Source organism: Dicentrarchus labrax, unplaced genomic scaffold (genome assembly GCF_905237075.1).
Source record: "Dicentrarchus labrax unplaced genomic scaffold, dlabrax2021, whole genome shotgun sequence".
Taxonomy (NCBI): Eukaryota; Metazoa; Chordata; class Actinopteri; family Moronidae; genus Dicentrarchus; species Dicentrarchus labrax.
The window spans coordinates 2,572,236-2,594,932 of record NW_026136720.1 but is presented as its reverse complement, the minus strand read 5'-3'; the positions used below and the strand labels follow the sequence as shown (position 1 = coordinate 2,594,932).

At 41.1% G+C, this 22,697-nt stretch overlaps 1 protein-coding gene across 2 annotated transcripts in view; it reads right to left on the bottom strand.

Annotated features, from left to right (window-relative positions):
- The window catches only part of LOC127352576 (RNA-binding Raly-like protein), a 49,260-nt gene extending 26,563 nt beyond the window's left edge, over positions 1 to 22,697 (bottom strand). Inside the window, exons 1-2 of one of the 2 annotated variants that reach the window (XM_051381086.1) lie at positions 22,558 to 22,697; positions 10,349 to 10,421 (exon numbers count right to left, since the gene is read on the bottom strand). In XM_051381086.1, the coding sequence (XP_051237046.1) occupies positions 10,349 to 10,421; positions 22,558 to 22,594 (110 nt within the window). In that variant the 5' untranslated portion in view covers positions 22,595 to 22,697. Of the gene's footprint in view, positions 1 to 10,348; positions 10,438 to 22,557 lie in introns of both variants that reach the window. The other variant, XM_051381087.1, reaches the window with a different exon arrangement.

Below are 22,697 nucleotides of genomic sequence, written 5' to 3'. Positions count from 1 at the left end.
GCTAACAACAGATTTTACTCTGATTTTGGAGGACCGAACAGCCTCAGGACACAAGGAGCTAATTAGATTTTGAAGATCCAGTTTCAGTGCTGATCCCGGGGGGGTGTTTGCAGGGTCAAGAGCTGAATTTAAATTAAACTAAAACCGACAGAAATGATGCATTTGGGGGCAACAGTAGCAGCGTTGGCGGAGGTTTGCACGGGTGAATTATGTAATAATAATTTGCATTTATTGGCAAATAAACAGCTGAGTGGAAACACAAAGAGATTCAGTTTACAATCAGACACATTTTCTCCCCTACGGAGGCCCAGAGGGACACTGCAGTCAGGTTCACGTGTGATCTCCAAAAACACTGTGAAAGTGTGATTATCTCTGTTTTCTCCTGAGTCACTGTTATCACCGACCTGATGCGTCCCTGTGAAGGATTATTTTACCCAGAAATAAAACTGAAAGAGAGGGCGGTTAATAAATGATTATTTTACAATGTCACTGTGAATATTTAGGCTGTAATTAAATGTTTAATGGAAGAAGGAAACTGTGGTTTTTACATTTCATCTTATTTACGAGACGTATCAGTGAAAACTAGAACACAACAGCAAACGCAGTGTTACCTGAATAAAACCACAGTTTGAACATTGTTGGATTGGATGTTGGACATTTGGGATAATGTAATAACACAATAATAATAATAATAATAATAATAACACAACTACATATAGAGCATAGAGGTTATACACTGTTTAATGAGGAAATGTTTTATATTATAGCTTTAAATGAACATGTGCAGATGTAGTGAGCTCGCTATAGACGCTGTTGTGTTACACGTCACACCTCTTTTGCTTCCACAGCGCCGGCCCCTGACGGCTCTTCTTTACGGCAGGATCTCTGTTTAAAAAGGGCTACAGGGAAGAAGCCCTTTCAGGTGTTAATAAGGCTTTTAATTTGCTCTGCGCTGTGCTGCTGCAGACCCTAATGGTGTTATTAGAGGACTCAGTGGCGGCTCTCCTGATGGGAGTAATTACACAGCAGCAAAGAACGTCAATAAACAGCGCGGACAAACACATTCAGAGAGAGCGTTAGTGGAGAGGGAGAAATCAATGATCTGTTCAAATATCTTTATCCTGCTGCGATATGAAAAGTCAGCTTTTTGTAGGGGGGCTTTTGTCTGAATGGCGGGAAGACGGTGTGAGACGGTGTGAGACAAACAGTGGAGGTGAGCAGAGAGGAGAGTATTTACAGGGTGAGGTGAGCGGGGGAGTAAACTGAACTGAACTCACAATGAGAGGAGACACGGCGAGGAAATGATGAGGAATTTGCATTTATATAGCTGCTACTTAACGCTCACCCCCTCCAACGCTAATGATAGCATTCAGTAACCCCCCCCCCACACACACACACACCAACAGCAGAGTTCATACATATTCATGTGTGTGTGTGGCTTCAGGTGAGGCTGCTTGGTTTCCTCTTCCTCGTGTGAGTCTCCCCCCCCCTCTCCTCCCCAACCCGCCTCTGCCGCCACATCCATTTATTCTGATTTACCGCTCACCCTCAGCAGCCCCGCTGCAGTGTCATAAATCAGCGGCGGCGTACCGTGGCGTGGCGTTGGTGAGACGGCGGTTAATGGGGCGTGTTCCTGCCACCTCAGCTCGCTCGGCTCTGACCGGAGGGCGGGTCAGGAGGTGACCTCAGGCTGCTGCGAGCTCCGAGCTCCGCAGAGAGACTGTGGATGATCTGTTACTGCCTCGGAAAATACAAATTATAAAACTTTTAATAATAAAGAAGGGACGCCTCATGTGAGCCAAAGTCTGTCGTTAAATTAAACCCAAATTTGGGAGGAGCTATTTGAGGTCCTGGTTGTCGCCATTGACCATTGACAGTATATATAAAGGACAGAGCTTTCAGGTAAACCTGCATTCATTCCCATGGCCAGCAGGGGGCAGCTCCACTGGCTGCACTATAAACTGATACCATTCAGTCTTATGGAGAAATGAGTCGACTTCTCAGTTGATTTATGAGCTCAGTAAACAGTTTCCTGATGAGTTTCTGGTCTCAGTCTCTAGTTTCAGTCTTCTTCCATACAGCATGATGTTCATTTAGTAACTGATGGTCCCATTTAGAGTAAAACAGACCATAAAGCAGGGTATGCTTTAGGGCGGGGCTACCTTGTGATTGACAGCTCATTCTCAGTGAGTCCGTCCAGCTCAACTCACCAAACTCAGATCAAACTGTCAAACAGTGCTGATCAGATATGGATCCAGATTCTGTTGTTGACAATTTCTCTCCTCAAATCTGTTCACAAACACATTTCACTGTTTACTGTTTAATACCAGATCCTGTGTGAGCAGGAGAGCAGCCATTGTTTCCTGATACGGACGAGTCGAAACTGCAGCAGCCAATGAGAGCAGCTCAACTCGCTTTACGTGACCTCCGCTGGATTCTAAAAACTATCATGGCGACGATCATTACGCCAAACGGGAGGCTTCAAAATGGGAACCGATGGGTGACGTAGATTTTTATATAAAAATACAAAGAAATTGAGTTTTTGTGATTGTTTTGGCACACATTGCTAAATATAGTAAGTACAAAATAAAACACATCTTTGTTTTCACCTGGACTTTAAAGACCGGTGAGGTTGCAGATTGCAACCAACTGAACACTGCTCCACTCAAGGCTCAATATAAGAGCCAGTGTTTAGTTTGTCTCCTCTGGGCTACTGTAGAAAGATAACGGACTGTGCCCTCTTTAAAGTGATCTTAATTCAATACATTCAGTTCACCTGATTTGTAATTGGGTCAATATAATAAAAACATAGACGAGATAAAAGAAGAATTTTATATTTTATAAATGTATAAAATAAATCTGTAAAAAGAGAGAATGAGCTGTAGGAGGTCTGATAAATACTGCTGCAGTTACTCCACAGGAGAGCAAAGCAACACCAGTATCTGCTGCTCAGCCTTTTATCTGCGTTATTATCTTAATTATATTTAAATTGCACGTTTTGTCAGCATGTAAAAACGCGTCTGGTCATTTCAAAGTTGATGAGGTGAAAAAGGAAGAACAGCGGCCGCCATCGCAGCTCCATCAGAGGCGACATTTAAATTTAAACAAGGAGGCTGTTTGGTTTCCTCTCAGTTTATCTTCCCCAGTGTGTGTGTGTGTGTGTGTGTGTGTGTGTGTGTGCGTGTGTGTGTGGGTTAAATGGTTTTTGTTTTCATGTTTTTTTTGTGCGGCCTCTTTATCGAGCTGTTATTTTTCTCCTCAAAGGAAACGCTGATTCATCTCTTTCCAATAAACGCTCGTCTCAGCAGGGCGATCGAGGGACAAGAAGACATAATTACAGTGTTCTGCTCTCTCTCTCTCTCTCCCCCATCAACACCTTATCTCTCTCTCTTTCTCCCCTTTGTCTGCCTCCTCGCTCAGTTGACGTTGAAGTTAATCAGAAAGGTGGTAGAAACACAATTTATGCAGTCCACCGCTAACAAAGCCGCAGATCAATGTGAAAAAACTGTACAAGCTGAGCCCTGCTGGGAGTCTGCGACGCTTTCCTCCAGCGGTTGATTAAACGCTGATTCACTCAGATTCGGAGGGGAAGCAAAACCCGCGAGCGCGTCGAAGCGGGAGGGCTTCAGGGGATCGTCTCTGAGACTTCAGAGAGGAAAACTCAGAAATAACATCTTGACAAAAACATTAAAGACAAACCGTTGTCGGAGCTGTAGTTACAGTACGGTAGCTACGATGTGTTCACTTCCTGTAGAAAGTGTGTGATTGCTGCATCAGAGTCTGTGGTAACTGAATACTGCGTTCAAGAGATACGGTGGAGTTTTAGGTGGAGCTATTGGCAGCGTACTTCAGTAAGTCGTGCACATGCTAACGGAGAAGCTGTGTCCCAAGAAATGTGTGTCTGTTGTCACTGCAGCGCCCCCTGTTGGTAGAATTGAATGAAATGTTACACACACGTACGATGTGACTCTTTGTACAACGTTCCCAAATTTGGTTGCAATCCGATTCAGCATTGAAGAGTTACGCCATGTTAAATACATCCGGCCAAAGAGTAACTAAATACAGACAAACGATACCTGGACACAAACCTATAAGAAAGAAATATCTGCGGAAAGAAGCACAAAATTATTCTTCTAAAATCCAAAATGGCGTTTTTAAGGCGCCATTATAAGGCCGATATCCAAAAAACCAACCGTAGGAAATAGTTTCTACAACAAGTTTTCTTCCTTTTATGTGGTTTCACACACTGAAACATCTTCCCATTGGTAGTCCAGGTCAGACCTTCATTCATTCTGCCAGCGACTGTTGATCTCACTCATCCGCATCCCAGAATGCAAAGCACACACCGGTCCACGGAAACCATTAAACTCAGACTTGCAGAGTACGTTGGGTCAGAGGGAGGTTGGATCACGTCCCCACTACAAATGAACCGACTCGGGGTTACGATGGGCGCCTTCACGCCGAGGCTGAAAGACAGAGTCTGGTTTAAAGGACCAGTGTGTGTTTGGATGATGATCCCCGATCGGCTCAGCCAGGATCAGACCTGTCTGTCTGTCTGACTGTCTGTCTGACTGTCTGTCTGTCATCAGCCAATGATGGGGTGATTTGTAAACGGAGAGCTAGTTATAGCATGGAGTTAATGGTCCAAATAAAATATAGGAACATTACAGATAGTAACGTTATTCTAAATATGATTGTCAGTTATTTTACACCGTTCAACTGACTGCAGTTCACTGAACGGCCACTGGTGGCGCTGTTAACTACAGTATCATTAAAGTTATATATACAACCTTTAAGAAAAAGCTGAATAAAACTCGACTGTTTAAGTGTGTGAATGAGGGTCCTCACAAGTATAGAGGCAGTAACGTGTTTGTGTGTCTGTTTGCATACCAAACACAGCGAGGATGCAGCCATCGATCATACTGGAGTGATTTACTGAAGCCCCGGAGAGGAGTTGCATAATTGCACAACAATGCCTCTGTGTGTTTGTGTTTGTGTGTGTGTGTGTGTGTGTGTGACTGAAGGCATCATGTCATGTTATACTAACAGCTGCTGGACTCTCTGACACAGATCATCCAACATGATGACAAACAGCTTCACTTCACACCGACTGCAGCTACACAAACACACCGAGAGCCGGCTGAACCACTGCGTTAGTGAGACAGAGGACGTTTATAATCTACTCTCTCTTCTGCTTCTGTTACTACGACCTTCATCATCGAATATAAGCCTCATTATGTGTCTGTCCACCGGTTTTAAACTCGCACATAAAAGTTGTAACGCCAGGAATTCAAAAAATGGCAAAATATCAGTTGAGCCTCGCAGTGTGAACACTATGAAACACGACTTAAACGTCAGTAAAGCTTCGGCGTGGAGCGATAAGATTATAACCTTCCTCACATTAATACATAAAACTAACAGAAATGTCGAATTCAATCATGTTTTTTATCGTTTTTAGCGTCCTCTTCTTCTTTTAGTGGTTTAATGGCACTTCATGACTCCTGATATTCACATAATGTTAGTGGATTGAAACATTAATTCACATTTTCTAGCTACATAATAGATAATTAACTAGTGTGTCTTTACATTACTGTTAGATTATCTAGTTAGCCACCATTGGCCGAGGTTCGGACTGACGATTGCTACCTAGCCAGCCAATCTACATTAATTATTAGCACTAGCTAATTAGCTACGTAACTGATTGATGTAGAATATCTGGCTGGTTAGCTTTAGTTTTTCTAATTTAAGATGTTGCAATATGTGTCGGAGGTTTCCAAAAAGGGGGCGTAAAATATTTGTCCCCTTCTCCCCAACATAGCTAAATGCTAATGTGCTAAAGGAAACCTTAGCAGCTAAGCATCTTCTTCCGTACCGCGAACATCCAGCAGTCTGTGGAAGAACGCCGGTGCTGTTAAGCATTGATAAAGAGTAATAAAAACACCCACACAGATCTGTTTCCTGCACCTCAGACCAGAGCTCAGAGTCTCCCCAGAGTCTCCGTCTCTGAAGCTCAGAGTCAGACTGAAGTCAGAGAAAACGGGCGCCGCTTTAAAAAGCTTCTCTTTCAAAGATAAAAGGACGTCTGCAGAGAGGAAAACGATTTTAAATGCAGGACGGGGCCGGGCGGCGCTCTCTGAGGGGCTCCAGCCCGAGAGACTGTGGAGGATCAGGGACCGAGCGAGGAGCCCAACAGTCCATCATGAGACCAGATTATTCAGATATTTAACCCACATCAGTAACGCCAATACGGCGCCATTATCTGCGCTACAAGATGGGAAAATAGCATCAATCAAATCAAACATATACTGAACTTTAAAGAGTTTTACAGAGAAAATACACGGACAGCAAACTAAAACTGTCTGCGGGGAAGGAAATGTTAGAAATGTAAAGTTGCATACGGTGGCTGATTTGGACAATAGTGGTTTTGTGGGTTACTGAGGATGCTGAATCTATTTCCGACATAAAACAAATATAAAATAGTTGTTTAACCCTGAACTGGTCGTATTTCAACCCGTGGGCCAATTATGAGTCGATTTTTAGGTAATTTATAAACTTAATAAATCTGACAACACTGGATTGAGCCTCCTCAATAACCCGCAAAACCACTCCAGTATTGTCCATACTGACCAAGCAGTTGCTGAAATATTGTCCATAAAAGTGATTATTAATGCTAATCATGCTAATTGTCCAACATTGTCACATCCAATTTTCCAGAAAGTTTAAAAAACATTCTTGATCAAATTTTAGTAACTTTAATTGACACTGACTTTATTTTGTAATTTTTATTCGTACTGAAACAAAATACTTAAGTACTAAAGTACTTAATCAGGAATATTTCTGTAACTTAAAAAAAACTCAGTGACACTTAAAATTATTAGTTAAAGCTACTTAATCAAGAATCTTTCAACTTATTTAGTTTATGTTACTTAAAATAGTTTTGTAATCAGTTTTAACAATTTCTTTGAGTTAAAATAACACGTTCACTGACATCCTGTAAAACACAGTGACTACAGTAAACAGACCTTTAACACAGTGACATTATAACCCCCCCACTCCCTTGCCCCTCGGGGGGGGCAGATACAGTCCTGCCTTTGTAATCTGCATTGGAAACAGAGAAAAGTACCAAAAGTACAGTCACACTGAAATTATTCTCACCTTTCCAACATACAAACATCGATCAACATCAAACACGAAGTGACACAAACATCGGCCTTCGTTACCACCTTCCACACACACACACACACACACACACACACACACACACACACACCTCCTTGTGTGTGTGTGTTTTCTGCAGTGTTTCTCCATCTGAACACACCGGGTTGTGTTCCAGATGGGTTCGGCCTCCTTCTCTGTGTCCTAATCAAAACTAACGACACTGAACCCGCTCTGAGCGTCACAGAACAGGCGTCCAGCAGCTCAGCGACGATCCAACATTCATCAATGACAAAAGTATTCACAAGTAACACGAGGAAAACTCAAACACGTCGTCTAAAGATTCATTAAAGTCAGATTGAGTTGGCTTTTCAAAAGTTTCCTTATAGAGAGAAAAAGAGAGCTTCTGAAGCTCCGACTGCAAACTCCTGGAGAAAACCCGTCAACCAGCAACCGAACGGGGCTCAGCAGCCTCCCAGTGAACACAACCTCAGAGACAGACAGAGGACAGTTTGACGACAGTGGTAACGAGGTGATTTATGGGAGTTTTCCAGATCGACTTGTTGCTAAAAGAAGCTAACCACCACTAACAGTAATGTTAGCTTTTTTTCTAACTCAAAAGGTTTTACAGGAAGGTGTGAATGCACCCAATAACTGTTTCAACTGATGAACCAGTAACCACAAAATCTCCAGAATGCCTTAAAAAACGAGGTAATTTAAAGTTTTTGGGTGAGGAGAGACTTTTTGAAATACTTTACAGCCTTTTACATTCATACAATTCAAAACAAAACCTAAAAACCATAAAACTCAAACAACGATTGCAAAATAAGAGAAATATTTAGAAGTCAGAAACTGCCCTGTCGACTACGATTAGTCATCCACTTCATCGTCTGTTAAATGTAAGTCCTTAATGTGATTAACGAAGGGACTCCATATGTTCTCAAATACGTGCTGTTTAGCCTTTAATTATGTATGTTACTCTTTCTAATGGAGGGCTTGATAACATCTGTCTGAACCACTGAGCAGTGAAAGGTCTGCGAGTGTTTGTTGGGATAGAGCGAGCTGAGGTCTATAAATGCTCCTTTTATTTGTGTTTCTCTGAGTATAAACAGCTCTGGATCCAGATCTCGATTATAACTCTCACCTGCTCCCAGAAGCCTTCTTGTAGATTCAGAAAACCTTTATTTAATTATTTATTTGTATAAATAACATTATATTTGTTTGTCCTAGCATGCAGGCTGCAGCATTTCCTATACAGATTATACACTGATGAAAACAAACCTATATGAATATTATATTACATTTCTGCCAATAGATCCTCCTGAATGTTACACACTGGAGCTTTAATTGTGTATTTTGCAGGTATAGCAGGTTGTCCACTGACTGCAGGGGTTGGCGGTTCAAGCATGTGTTGTGTTGTTTTGCCCGGGCGCCCACGTCTGCCCACTGCTCCTTGACAATGTGACAATAAAAGCTGGAGCTCTGATTCTTCCTCTACATTAGTTCCACATCTTCAGTATCTGTCTGTCTCTCTCTGAGCTGCAGGAAGTGAAATATGTGAGAGCAGCGTTGGTCCATGTGGAGTGAGTCGTTCCCACCGGTTCCCTCCACAGATCCCTCGCGGTCTCTGTGGGGCTGGCCGTGTGTCTGCCTGGCTGTAAATCCCAGCTCTGGCCGCCGCAGAGCCGCGTTCGTCCCGGTTTTAATCCGTCCAGCGGCGGGCGGTGGTGGGATTTGGAGGACAGTTTGGCTTTAGTTTCCATGTAAACAGAGAATGAGGTTAAAGCTGGGGACAGCTGGACCGTCACTCACTGTCAGATTCAGACAAACAACCAGCACTGAAAGCTGCTCGCAGGGCTCACAATGCTGCTGCCACTCTACAATAAATAACACCGTCTTTAAGCACAGACGTGATGCATTCTTCCTCAAACACCTGAGGTTTACTTACAGACTCACTGAGTGTTATCAGGATGTGTCTCTCTCACTGCGTTTAACATTATAATCCTTAAGATCTCCATGAAATCAAAGTCTTCAGATACTAAAACCCCACGAAACATATTCACAACCATTGAAAATGTTATTAGAAGTAATGCAAACACACCCCCAACTGCCCAGTTTGCATATTAAGGATCAGAATTTAGAGAAGTTTTGAAGGAGAGGAGCAATTTTACAGAATGTGAACAGAACTGATAAAAGAAAAGGTTATTTGGATCTCTGAGCTCTGCCATGAACAACAGAATGAATCGAGGTGATTGGAGGCGGCTGTGAACGCCTCGGACCCTGGAGGAGAGTGTGGTCTGATAAATACTCGTTCGCTCCTAAACTGCACATCTTCCAGCCGATCCACTGTCTCAGTCAGCTACAGCCTTTATATAGTGGCGCTGTAACGACTGATAATTGGTGGAGGTTATTCTGATTCCTCAATAATACAGAATAATAATGGCTGCTTTTTAAAGATCATGTATTTTATTGGATTATCTATATAAAGATTATTATCTTACTAATTATTATAACACAAACATTTCCTGAAGATAGAATAAAATTAAGGCTTGTCAAAAAGGTTGTTAATCACTCACACACACACACACACACACACACACACACACACACACACACACACCAATGTTAGTGAAGTTTTTATATAAACAGCTTGAAATAAAGTGTCGCCCCAAATTCACACTAACATCCGAGATCACACTGTAAGACTCAGAGGACCAGGCTGGTGTGACAGATGTGTACCAGTACGCTCATTCTCACCACCTGTGGGTTTTTATATATTTGGAAACCTGTGTGGAAAGTGGTGTAAAATAATGTGTACGCATGGTTTATAGATCTGGCCCCCAAATAAGTTGTTTTATAAAACCACCAGCAAACCCTACAGACCCTACTCCTCGGTACTAGCAGTACGCACAAAAATACAGCAGGGAAGAAACACCCAGCCTTCCTCACAGGCCATTTCCTCCCTACGCTGATTGGTGGGTCCATAAAGGCGCTGATCACCACAAGCTTGAGAGGGAATCCCAGCTCACTTTCTCACCTCTGTACGGCTGACCAATCACCTGAATGTCAGGTAGCAGTTCGGGAAGTTACTGAAATTCAACCATCTGACAGCTCTGAACAGACCTGCTGTCCGTCCCGCCCTCCTCCTCCACCACCTGAGCCACAGACACGCAGCGTAGCGGCGAGGACTCACCTGTCCGGGGCGCTGCTTCCTCTCTTGGCTGGCGTGGTGCGACTGGGTCTCAGCTCGCCGTTCATCCCGGTGTCTGGAAAAAAAGAAAACTGTCAGATCAGGTTAGAGGTTGGCTGACGGCGGGAGAGTGATGAAGGTAGACAGGTAACACACACACACACACACACACACACACACACACACACACACACACACACACTACTGCACAATAAACAAACAACTTCCATACAATCCTGTGGCACAACTCACAAACCTAAATGAATACTGGGAAACAACAACAACCACAAACACCCACTGCAGAGGAGAGCTGCAACTAACCGATGTGGTTTGGGCCAAAAAATGTCTGTTGTCAATTGAAAAAAAATTTTTAATCACTGTTTCCCTACGCCAGTACATACCAACCTTCTTCCTCAAGGGACCTTTTTCATTTATTAAACTGACTCAATGGCATTTTATGGATATTTCATATTAGATTTAAAACTGAACAATGAACCCAAACAGTGAACTCAGTAACTGCAGGAAGTTTGTGTAAAACCAGAGATTTGGATTCATTTTGAGCAGATTATTTCCTGTTTAGGGAACTTTTTATATAATTTTATGTCTGTATTATGTATTTGGTTAATAATTTTTAACAATCATATAGACTTAATAAGTTATTTTAACTAAAGAAACCAGAAAATATTCAGATTTGAGAAGCCCAAATCACGCGATTTTCTTGAAAAATTACTCAAAATGATTAAAATAGCTGGTGATTAATTTAATAGTTCACAACTAATTCATTAATTGGGTAATCCTTGCAGCTCTATTGCAGAGCCACACACACACACACACACACACACACACACACCGGGCTCAGCCGGACACCTTAACGAGGGGCCTGAGAGTCTAATTGGTCTCCATCTGTCAGACTGGAATTAATTTCCTCTCACATTCATGATGCTTCCTCTCTTTCAACAACAAACATGCAACTGTCCGTCAGCCTGAGAGAGACGCAGGAAGAGATTTATTTTAGAAAACATCATGAGTTCTTAAAATGCAGCTCAGCTCAGAACTGTGACTTCATGCTGCCTTCAAAAAAACCTGAGGTTGTGATGTTAAAGACGACCCCGAACGTTCATTAACCGTATCCATCGTCAACTGTCATTGTAACCGTGGACCGAAGTACTCACTTTGATCTAGTGGTGAAGTTGCTGATTACAACTAACTGAATACAGCTCAGCCTTCCAATGACAAACTATGGTGGAAGCGAATAACGTTAACGGCTAATTTATATTCCATTTCTGCCGATAGATAAATGTTACACATCACACATGGAAAAGGCAAAATTAAATCAAATCCACCGCAAATTAAATAATGTTCATTTATGTGGTACCGTTTCCAATATTACATGTGCTTTTGAATTAGACACCTTCTAGTGAATCGGTGAGTTTTTAGGTGGGTTTTTGTGTATCTGTGTTCTGAAGGGGCGTGGCTTAAAGAGGATGTGGGCGGGACCAACCAGACGATGTGTGTTGATCAGAAGTTGTTATTAGAAAACTATTTACAGAACAGCTCCAGAGCAATGTTTTTGATCACAATAGGATTGTGAAGTTTTATTCCATATTTTAATGTAAAAATAGAAGTTTTTACCATCAAAACCACATTGAAAAAGTTTTGCTATGAGACAATTTACAACGTGATACAGAAAAGTTACTTTATTCTGTATAAAGTCCTTCAAAACAGCATACAAATGAAAGGTCTTGCCATGATATATGATGTTTTAATGTTACAGAAGAGTTTACGGTCTTTTACTGTCGTTGGTTTAACAGTTTTTCACCGTAAAATCTACCGTCATTCATTTTACAGTGTGATCGGAAACCTTCCTTGTAGTCACAGAAAAAATAAAAACAAAGAAACGTACGGCAGCGCCCTCTCTGACTTCGCTCCCTTCAGTCAGACTGAACCGTTCAGCCGCCATTTGGATTTTGTAATTGAAAGCTGAGAGCAGTCTGGCTCTCCACGACCTCCATCAGGGCTCGGTGCACGGCTCTGAGGACCCCCCGCACGTCAAGCCATGTTTGGGGGGAAAGGCAGCAGCTGGCCCTTCGCCTCCCATCATCCTCCTCTCCCCACCCGCAGCGCTGGCAGTCGGCGGCGGGGTTGTTTATGGCTTTCACGCCGGCTGCAGCTTGTAGGACATTAGTCTTTTAGTGCGAGGTTTATGAGCGCCGTCACTCACCATCTGTTAACTGTCGGGGTGCCTTTAATTGCCCCCCCCCCATCTCCCCCCGTGGAGATCGATAAGGCTGCCAGGTCGCCGCGACTCCCGCCGCGTGCATGCCGAGCGGGTGATTGTGCATCATCGACTGAGTGATTACAGCCATTTGCTTGCTTATTGCTTCGCATTGTTTGGACGACACATCAGCTTCGGAGAGAGGTGGGGAAAGATTACGGGGTTTAGAGGAGAAAATGAGAGAGGAGGAGAAGGAAGAAAGAGTGATGGCAGGACAATTTCACACCCTCATGGTTATTGGTTTTCAGGGACAGGCTATTCGAAGTTTGGCAGGAAATCCAGACCAGAGCAGAGGCCGGCTGCTGGCGTCTGATCCCGTCTGTCCGTCCATTTATGTTTGTTTTAAAACTGTCTGTCTGTCAGGTGACATCTGTCTGCTGTCCGCCTCCAGAGGGTGGAGGTAGTAGTTTTTTTTCCAGGTATCTCTTAGACAAATATCTCTACTTTATACTCCTTACATTTTAAAACGGATCAAACATAAACAGGTTGTTACTGAGCACTGATGAATGTCTAAAAAAAAAATTGAATTGAATTGAATTGAATTAAAAGCTATAAAATGAATTGCGGTGTTTTTTAACCTTTGAATGCTGCAACTTGGAAACAGCATTAGTTTCTATACTGATGACAAACAGCTTTATGTAGCTGTGTCTCCTGATGACTCAGGGCCAATAGGTGCTCTTTTTAACTGTATTTAAGATATCAAGCAATGGATGGCAGAGAGTTTTTTACAGCTCAAATCAGGACAAAACTCAGAGAGACAATGTGAAGCTGCGAGCACTGGCATTAAATTACCGTCAACAAGTAGAAAACCTTGGAGTAATCTTTGATTCAGATCTTAGTTTTGGTTTTGAACCCCACATTAGAAACATACCTAAAATACATTTTGTTATCTTAAAAATGTTGCCAGAGTGTGGCTGTTTCTGTCTAAAGCCAATACAGAGACATTAATGCTTTTATTACCTGCAGTTTTGATTACTGTAATGCTCTACCTGTGTGGGGGAGGGGAAGCACTTTGTGTTACATTTTTCCTATATGAAAAGTGCTTTACAAATAAAGTCTGATTGATTGATTGGTTGCATTATTGAATGCTTTCCCAACATCAAGACCAGTGCATATGACGCATGGCAGACATAATATGACTAAACAGACAGTTCGAAGGTAGAAAGCCATTTTGGCTTTACTTTTGGAAGACTGTCATGTCATCCATCTTTATATATGTTTAGGTACCAGATCAATCATCATCTTTTGAGGAAGTTCTGGCAGATACAGGCTGGGTTTAATGCTAGGGGTGTGTGATGAGGTACAAATACTTCATACTGTACTTAAGTAGTTTTTTCAGGTATCTGTACTTTACTTGAGTATTTTATTTACCTACAATTTTACACAAATATCGTAACTTTCTACTCTATTTTTTTTAAAATTTGAGGGGAATTGTTGATTATTATTATTATGATGATTAGATTTTGCATCATTGCACACCTTGCTTTTGAGGAGTGTAAGAAAACTTAGTAAAATATACGTAATAGGTCTACATCTCACACATTTGATTCACTTCTGTTAAGAATTGTTAATGTTCATCCTATAACAGAAAAATGGACAAGCATCAGGGACAAGAAAACACTGAATTTGTCAAAAAATAGCTTAAATTTGTATGATTATTAACAATGATACAATATACATAATACACACAGAGAATTGTATAAAATATTCCTAAACAGGAAATAATCTACACAAAAGTCATCCAAATCACTCGTTTTACACAAACTTCCTGCAGTTACTGAGTTCATTATTTGGGTTCATTGTTCAGTTTTAATACAAGATGAGTCAGTTTACTAAATTATGGAAAGGGTTCATTAAGGGAAAAAGTTGTGAACCACTGAATTATAATATTATAATCTATTCAATACATTTTGACCCGCTCAAAACAATTCAAATCAAACAGTCTTTAAGAAGGAAAAACTACTCCCTTATAAAGGGTTAATAAACAAAAGCATCTGAAACCTCTGGTTGAGAGGATCTATGGGATATAAAGAAGTTAATCATTGATCATTTAAATACCTGAGAGATTTCAGCATCAACCCGAATGCTCAAGTTCACGACCAAATGAAGATTTTATTTATAAAGTGGTTGAAACAACAGTTGAGAGAGAGATCCAAGGCGTGTCTGCAGCCACAATGTTAGAACATGAACTGTTTGAAATTTATACAAAACCATCTATAAACAATTTCAAACCGAAGTGAAACATTAAGGAAGTTGTGTTTACATCTGCCACCTTTATCTGCACAGAGAAGTTTCAGAGCAGGTTTCATGTTAGTGGCAGAGCTCAATAATCCCTGTTAGAAACTGCTTTGGTGACACATTTTTCTGCAGAACGTATTCAGACTTTTCTCACTTTGCGTTTTTTTTTTTTTTTTAAGATTTACCCTCGGTCATAAGGGCTGAATCGATTCAACCCTCATTGAACTGCATTACATTTTCAATGAGAAGCTGCTGCTGACTGTTAAGTTTCTCTCAACTAAACTATCAGTGTTTTGTGCTATTAAACGTCCAGTGTGTGGAAAAAATACGAATAGCTCCTATCTAGAGTTAGTGTGTCTGTAGATGAAAACGTCTCATTCTAAGGCAGTGGTTCCCAAAGTGGGGGGCGCAGATCCATTGCAGGGCGGGCGTGGTATGGCGGCAGGGCTAAATGAATGAGGCATGCTTGGACACTGCTAGCAAAACATGGACACGTTTTTGACTGGGCTCCCACCTAAACGTAAAGCAGAGGATGAACCGTCACCAGATGTGCTCCCAAAGCCAGGCAAGGCAAAGACAAGAAAATATGACGAGAGATCTCTCGCCTTTGGCTTCACCTGTACAACAGTGGGTAATGAGGAGAGACCACAGTGTGTTGTGTGTCTCAAAATACTAGCCTGTGACAGTTTGAGGCCAAACAAGCTAAGGCGCCACTTGGAGACAATACACCCAGAGCACAAAGACAAGTCAGTTGACTTTTTCAGAAAAAACTCAAACGGCTGTGCTCAACAGTGTCGCTTTACTAAAGCTGCATCCGTGCCCTCAAATGCCCAACTCGCTTCGTATAAAGTTGCCTACCGAGTGGCACAATGTAAAAAGCCCCACACAATAGCTGAAGAATTAATACTTCCCTGTGCTATGGACATGGTTTCAACTATACTTGATGACACAGCAGCCAGCAAGCTAAGGGCTATTCCTCTGTCCGACAATACCATTGCCAGGCGCATTTATGATATGTCAAAGGACACAGAGGAGCAGCTTAATGATAAAGTGCATGACATCCGCTTTGCTCTGCAGATGGATGAAGCAACTGACAGTAACAAAGACTGTTTACTGATAACGTACGTCAGATTCATTGATGAAGATGATTTGAGGGAGGACTTGCTTTTCTGCAAAAACGTTCTTGGCAGAGCCACTGCAGAAGAACTGTTTAAAATCATTGACACTTACTTGAAAGAGGCCAATCTGAAATGGGAGGACTGTGTGGGGATCTGCACAGACAGAGCTCAGGCTATGGCTGGGAAATGTGGAGGGCTGCAAGCGCTCATCAAGCGCGTCTCCCCCAATGTGCAGTGGACACACTGCATGATACACCGCGAGGCGCTGCCGTCTAAACAACTGAGTCCTGAGCTGAACGATGTAATGACCGACGTAATTGCCACAGTCAACTACATCAAAACACGACTTGTCAAATCGCAGATTTTTTCAGTATTATGCGAAGAAATGGGCTCCGACCATACAGCTGTTCTGTTTCACAGCGAGTCCCGATGGCTGTCACGTGGGAAGGTGCTGTCCAGGGCCTTTGAACTGCGAGATGAGATCTGCATCTCTTTGGAGGAAGAGGGCAGTGATTTTGCCCACAAGTTTAACTGTAACAAGTTCCTCATGAGACATGCATACCTCAGTGCCATGTTTCTGAAACTCAATGAAGTGAATTTGCAAATGCAGGGCAAAAACACACACCTTCCACATCTGGCAGATAAAATCACATCATTCATCAGAAAACTTGAGATGTGGCAGCAGCGAGTGAAAGATGGAAATATTGACTCCTTTGAGAACTTGAAATCATTCATTGAAGTCAACAAGCTGCAGAACACAGTGATCCCATGCATGGAAGCACACTTCTCTGCCCTTCAGAAACATTTCCAGAGATATTTTCCAGTGCATGATCCCAAAGAATATGACTGGATCAGTGACCCCTTCAGTGCAACACCACCTGCCGACTTCAGCACAGCCGAGGAGGAACAGTTCATTGATGTCACCTCCGATTCAACAATGAGGCTGCACTTTAAGTCAAAGACACTGGCTGCATTTTGGATTGGAGTGGAGAAAGATTACCTACTGCTAGGTAAAAGAGCCCTGACCATTCTTCTTCCTTTTGCCACATCCTACCTATGTGAGATTTTCTGCAGTCAATCAAGACAAAATACAGATCAAAGCTGGACATTGAAAATGAACTCAGAGTGGCAGTCTCACAACTGCAACCCAGATTTGAGAGTTGGTCATGTTTTAAAACACACTTTTTGCACAGAGAGGCAATTTTTGAAAAATATTGTCAGCAATATTGAATACTGTTACACAGTTTTAAAAAAACCTGTTACTGTTAAAATAATTACAATGTTAAGGTGGTTTGTTATCTTATTATTTATTTATTATTCCAAAAGAGGATGTAGTTTAATGCAGATTACTTTTATTTGTTTAAAAAAAAAGTTGCAGTTTGTTTTAATTAGAATGTATGAAATAAACTGCAATGGAGTTTGAAAACAAAATATTTGTTTGCGTATCACAGCGGGGGTGGGGATAAAAAAAAATTGTACTCTCCTGTAGAAGAAGAAATAAGACAGAGCTTATTATGATATCAGAGTGGAGGTCTATTTAGTTTCCTGTTTCAGAACTCATTTCATCTCCTCCACATCCTGGTTTCATTATTTTCTGTCTGTCTGTTCACTAAAATTATGTCTCAGTTCATCCTGTCCAAATGTTCTGCACACAATAACTGAAACAGGGATCATGTTTCATGAAACCGGAGGAAATGACACGTCTCACGGCTCATTCCCGCTGCCTTTCTCATCAATTAGTCGGTTTCCAAACAGCACTTTTTGCACATTTTCAATTTCGGCATAACAGGAGAGGAAACACTGGGAAAAATAGATAAAATATTGGTTCAATGGCACAGACTGCAGAATTACCCCTACCTACTGTTTATCTCAACTCCTATTTCACATAACAATAGAGAATGGTTTACGATTTCCTTGAAATTTGGGTAAAATGTGTACTATTGGATAGAAACATGACTGTGTTATGTTGCATACTTTGTTACGTATTTTATGTTACATTACATACTTATTGTAACCACAAACGTAACCAAGTAGCTTTTTTATGATACGTATTTTACATAACGTTACATACTTTGTTACGTATACTGTTACGTCACGTTACGTTCTTATTGTAAACAAAACCACCATCTTTTCTAAGTAGTTTTTGTTATCTTACGTACTTTACGCTACATGTTTACATTATGTTACGTAGGTTATGCTACTTACATTGCATTAGATTACACACATTACGTACGTTATGTATACCGAAATCTTTTTCTAAACATAACCAAGTACTTTTTGTTAGATACGTATTTTACGTCATTTACTTTATGTTACGGTAGAGAAGAGGTTTACAATTTTCTGGAAATTTGGATAAAATGTGTGCAATTGGATGGAAACTTGATTATGGTACGTTGCATACTTTGTTATGCACTTATTGTAACAGCATTCTTTTCTTAAAAGTAACCAAGTGGGTTTGTTTTATGTGACGTATTTGAGATTACGTTACATACTTTATGTAACCAAAACCATGATCTTTTCCTAAACTTAACCAAGTACTTTATGTCAGTTACTTACTTTATGTCAGTTATATTACGTTACATAGGTTACGTTATGTTCGTTATGTTACTTACATTGCATTAACTTAAGCACGTTACGTATATTACGTATTTTATGCTCTGTTACACACGTTATAGATTTATTGTAACCCAAACCACAATCTTTTCCGTAACCAAGTTTAAAAAGAAAATAATGTATACATATTTTACTTTGTTACGTACATTCATTTACGGTACAGAATGGTTTACAATTTTCTGGAAATTTGGTGCTATTGGATGGAAATGCAGGCGACTGGGCAGTTAGAGTGAAGTACAAAGGCTTACGGGGTCCGGCAGATAATAGTCACAACAGGGAAGGCAGCCCATCGAGGAAGAAATCCACAGTTGACACAGCAGAAAGTCCAAAAACCGGCTTATTAAACCCAAAAAACACTCTGAAACTTGCAGGAACATTTGACATAAAGACGAAGATGAACTGGCAATGAAACAAAGAAACACAAACACTAAATATACAGGTGATACAGAGGCGAGGGGAGGATAACTAGACACAGGTGAAACTAATCAGGGGCGGGGCAAACAATCAAAACTGGTGGGGAAAAGAGGAAGGGAAGTTACTGAGAGAGGAGAATATAAATATATATATATAAACAAAATAGAACAGGAAATAACTAAACTAAAGCCCCAAACCTTGACGTACTTATACTGCTTGTAGCTGTTGTTCTGTTGCATTATGGGATTAGTTGAGTGTGGACACATTTAGAACTAGATCATCATTTAAAGTGCACTCAGCCGTGAGGATACAATGCAAAAATTCCCGAATCATTCAAGTACATCATCTTCTTTAAATCACTGTTTCAAGTGCTTTAAGTACTTCAAGTACTACACTTAGAAATAATAAGAGATAGAGTTCTGGGCCAAGGTTAAATTTTCAGTCTGCTACGGATGTTTACAGTTTCTGTTGTCCTGATGGTAAATGGTAAATGCACCTGTACTTGTGTAGTGTCTTTCTAGTCTTCCGACCATTCAAAGCGCTTTTACACTACATGCCACACTCACCCTTTCACACACATGACAAAGCCCATCAAACAGAAACTAAAGCATCCATACACACTCACAGCGATGCACAGCATTGGGAGCAATTTGGGGATCAGTATCTTGCTCGAGGATACTTCGACATGTGGCAGGAGGAGCCGGGGATCAAACCAACAACCTTCTGATTAGGGGACGACCCGCTCTGCCTCTGCACCACAGCCGACGTCAATGGAAACCTCGTCCCACCATTATGGAACTAGGTTCGTTAGGTTTAAAGAAAGATAATGGTTCGGGTTAAAATCAGTACTTATTTAAGGTTAGCGGGCCTTCGTCATTGTGGTGACGATAACCGCTTGGTGCACGTCAGAGAATGATTGTGTTCATGGTTAAAAGAAACCAATGGTGAATGTTGGTGGGAAACAGGAAAGAGTTCATCCGACCTCCGACCTCCTGCTTTATCCATCAATAATAATGTCACCTGACTTTCCTTCGCTGCCATCATATTCCCTACAGCCACCAGAGGGCTTGAACATAAACAGATGTTGTTTCTTTCTCACCGCAAACCTAACAAAGTAGTTTTTATTATGTTACGTACTTCATGTTGTGTTACATTGTGTACTTTGTTATGTACTTTATGTTACGTTACGTATGTTCTGTTACATAGTTTGTTTATTACGTTACATCCTATTTTACATTATGTTATGTACATTACATGTAACCTGAACTACAGTCTTTTCCTAATTTTTGTACCGAAATTTTACCTTAAAATGTGTCTCAGCAGGCTTTTACTTTGAAAGTCTAACGTGACGTGACGTCCGATCCCTGCGTGTGCAATAGAGATGTATACTGTTACAAAAACTGTGGTCAAAGAAAAACTTCACATCATGTATCCTGAAACTGGAGGAAATAATACGTCTATGAGCTGATTTCTGATGCGTTTATTGCTCAGTTTCTGTACTGCATCGCCATCAATGATGCAATTTGCTTGTTGCTGTAACTTCTGTTGCATTTTGGGATTGATTGAGTGTCTGTAAGTGAGCGACCACCCAAACTTGACATTGGAAGTACAAAAACCCCCAAAAAAGACATTACATTAGCAGCCACTGTGCAGTCAGCTCAAACCAGTTCATTGTCAGGTTTCCTTTCCAGGTCCGCTCCTTCTTACAGCAGCAGAATAACATATTAGAGTTTCAGGGTCATTTCTTCACACCCGGATGATCACAGCCGCTGCTGAAATGTTAGCGGCCACATTCAGAGCATTTGTAGAAACTGTAACACTGATGTTTCTTCTCATCCGTGACCGTGTTGCGATTGTGAGCGCTGACATTTACAAGGATTTTATGGATGAATAAATAGCACCTTGAACTTGACTCACAAGTGGAGTGCAGAGGCTGAAGTGGATTCTTTATCAAGGTTAGACCCGAGAGTAATCTGAGATAAACGCCTTAAAGAGACTCAGTAAATCTCCATCACACAAATACAATCCCCGCTGGGAAGAATGCTCATTTGATTACGATGACTAGACATTTTACGTTGACTTGAAACGAACAAACTCTCTTTAGATGGAGATAATGACGCAGTTAATTTCATCGAATGCATTGTGACGTTTTAACAGCTCAAACATTCAGAATCAAAAAGAAATCTTGCTGCTTAGTGAAAATACCCTTTTTATACCAACATTAGTGTGTATATGCTAGATGAGTGTGTGTCACATTCAATGTCACAAATGCACCCGAAAACACAAGAGAAGCATCATAGAGGCCAGTGACGGTGGTTACTCTTTAAAGTCATTTTAATATTTGAGTTATATTGTTCCCCTGTTTAACAATTTATGCCAAAATATGTACAAAAACTCAATTTCTTTGTATTTTTATATTAAAATCCAAAATGTGACGCGTACTTACGTCAGCATGAACTAACTGATTTCAACCAATAAAATCAAACATTCACCCGTCAATCAATCTTCAACTTTAACCACACAGAGTGAAGATTCATTAGTTAGTTAGTTAGCTAACAGCATGGCTACCTAGCAGAGCTCACTGATTACTGTACAAACACAGCTTTATCAGAGATTATATCAGATATCAGATTTTATGGAGAGAATATTGTCTGGTTTTCCCTCTGACGTCCTCCGCTAACTGCTAATGTACTGCAACTGAACGGGGCTCAGCAGCCTCCCAGTGAACACAGTGGCAGGAGCCGACTACAGAATTACTGACTGATTATCTCCATCAACCAGCTGACTAATATTCACAAATATAGTGGAATAATTGATGATGAAAAAACACATTCATTCGCTTTTTCTTTTGTTTTCACCATTGTTCCCAAATGTGCTTATACTGGAGCTCTTTTAACACTTTGTGTCTTTCTCTCTTACAATGGTTTAATGGCACCGACAGGAGAATTACTGATTATCTCCATCAACTAACTGACTAATATTCACTAAAGAAATTCATTTTTTTTTAAGATTTTCCTGAAATTCTGTTTAAATTGGCTCTAAATTGTGATGGAAACTTGACTACTTTGTTCAGAAATCTCAGCCGTACACTGAATGAACACAACGTTATTATTAGTGATAATAATTATGGTCAAAACTACAAGATCTTACTCACAATAAACCAGAATTATCCTTTCATGCTTTAATTCTAGCCCTCTGAAGAACCAGAGAAAAGGACTTCAACTCTCAAGGTTTATCATCATTTAGTGCTTTTATACCCAAAGTGGCAGCGAGATCCCATCAGCTGGAGAAAGTGGGCTTCTTATCTCGCTTGAGGAACATGTGGACAGGAGGAGGCGGGGATCGAACCACCGACCCCTGCGATTAGTGAACGACCACCTCCAGCCGTCCAAGTGTAAAACTCCCAAAAGACAGCACAAGATCTGAAGTGAACTCAGAGCATCTTTAAACTGCTCTTTACCTTTATGGGATCACACTGTAACAAGATCCTCTCAAATACACTCGTCCTACTGTGTGTGTGTGTGTGTGTGTGTGTGTGTGTGTGTGGTACTCACGTCTGTCTCGGTGGCAGTCGCTCCTGAAATGGGTCATAACAAGAGAAGAGGAGGAGAGAGATAAAACCTGACGACTCAGAGAGTGAATGTCTGACTGATGCTTGCTGAGAGAGAGAGAAAGAGAGAGAGAGAGAGGGGTG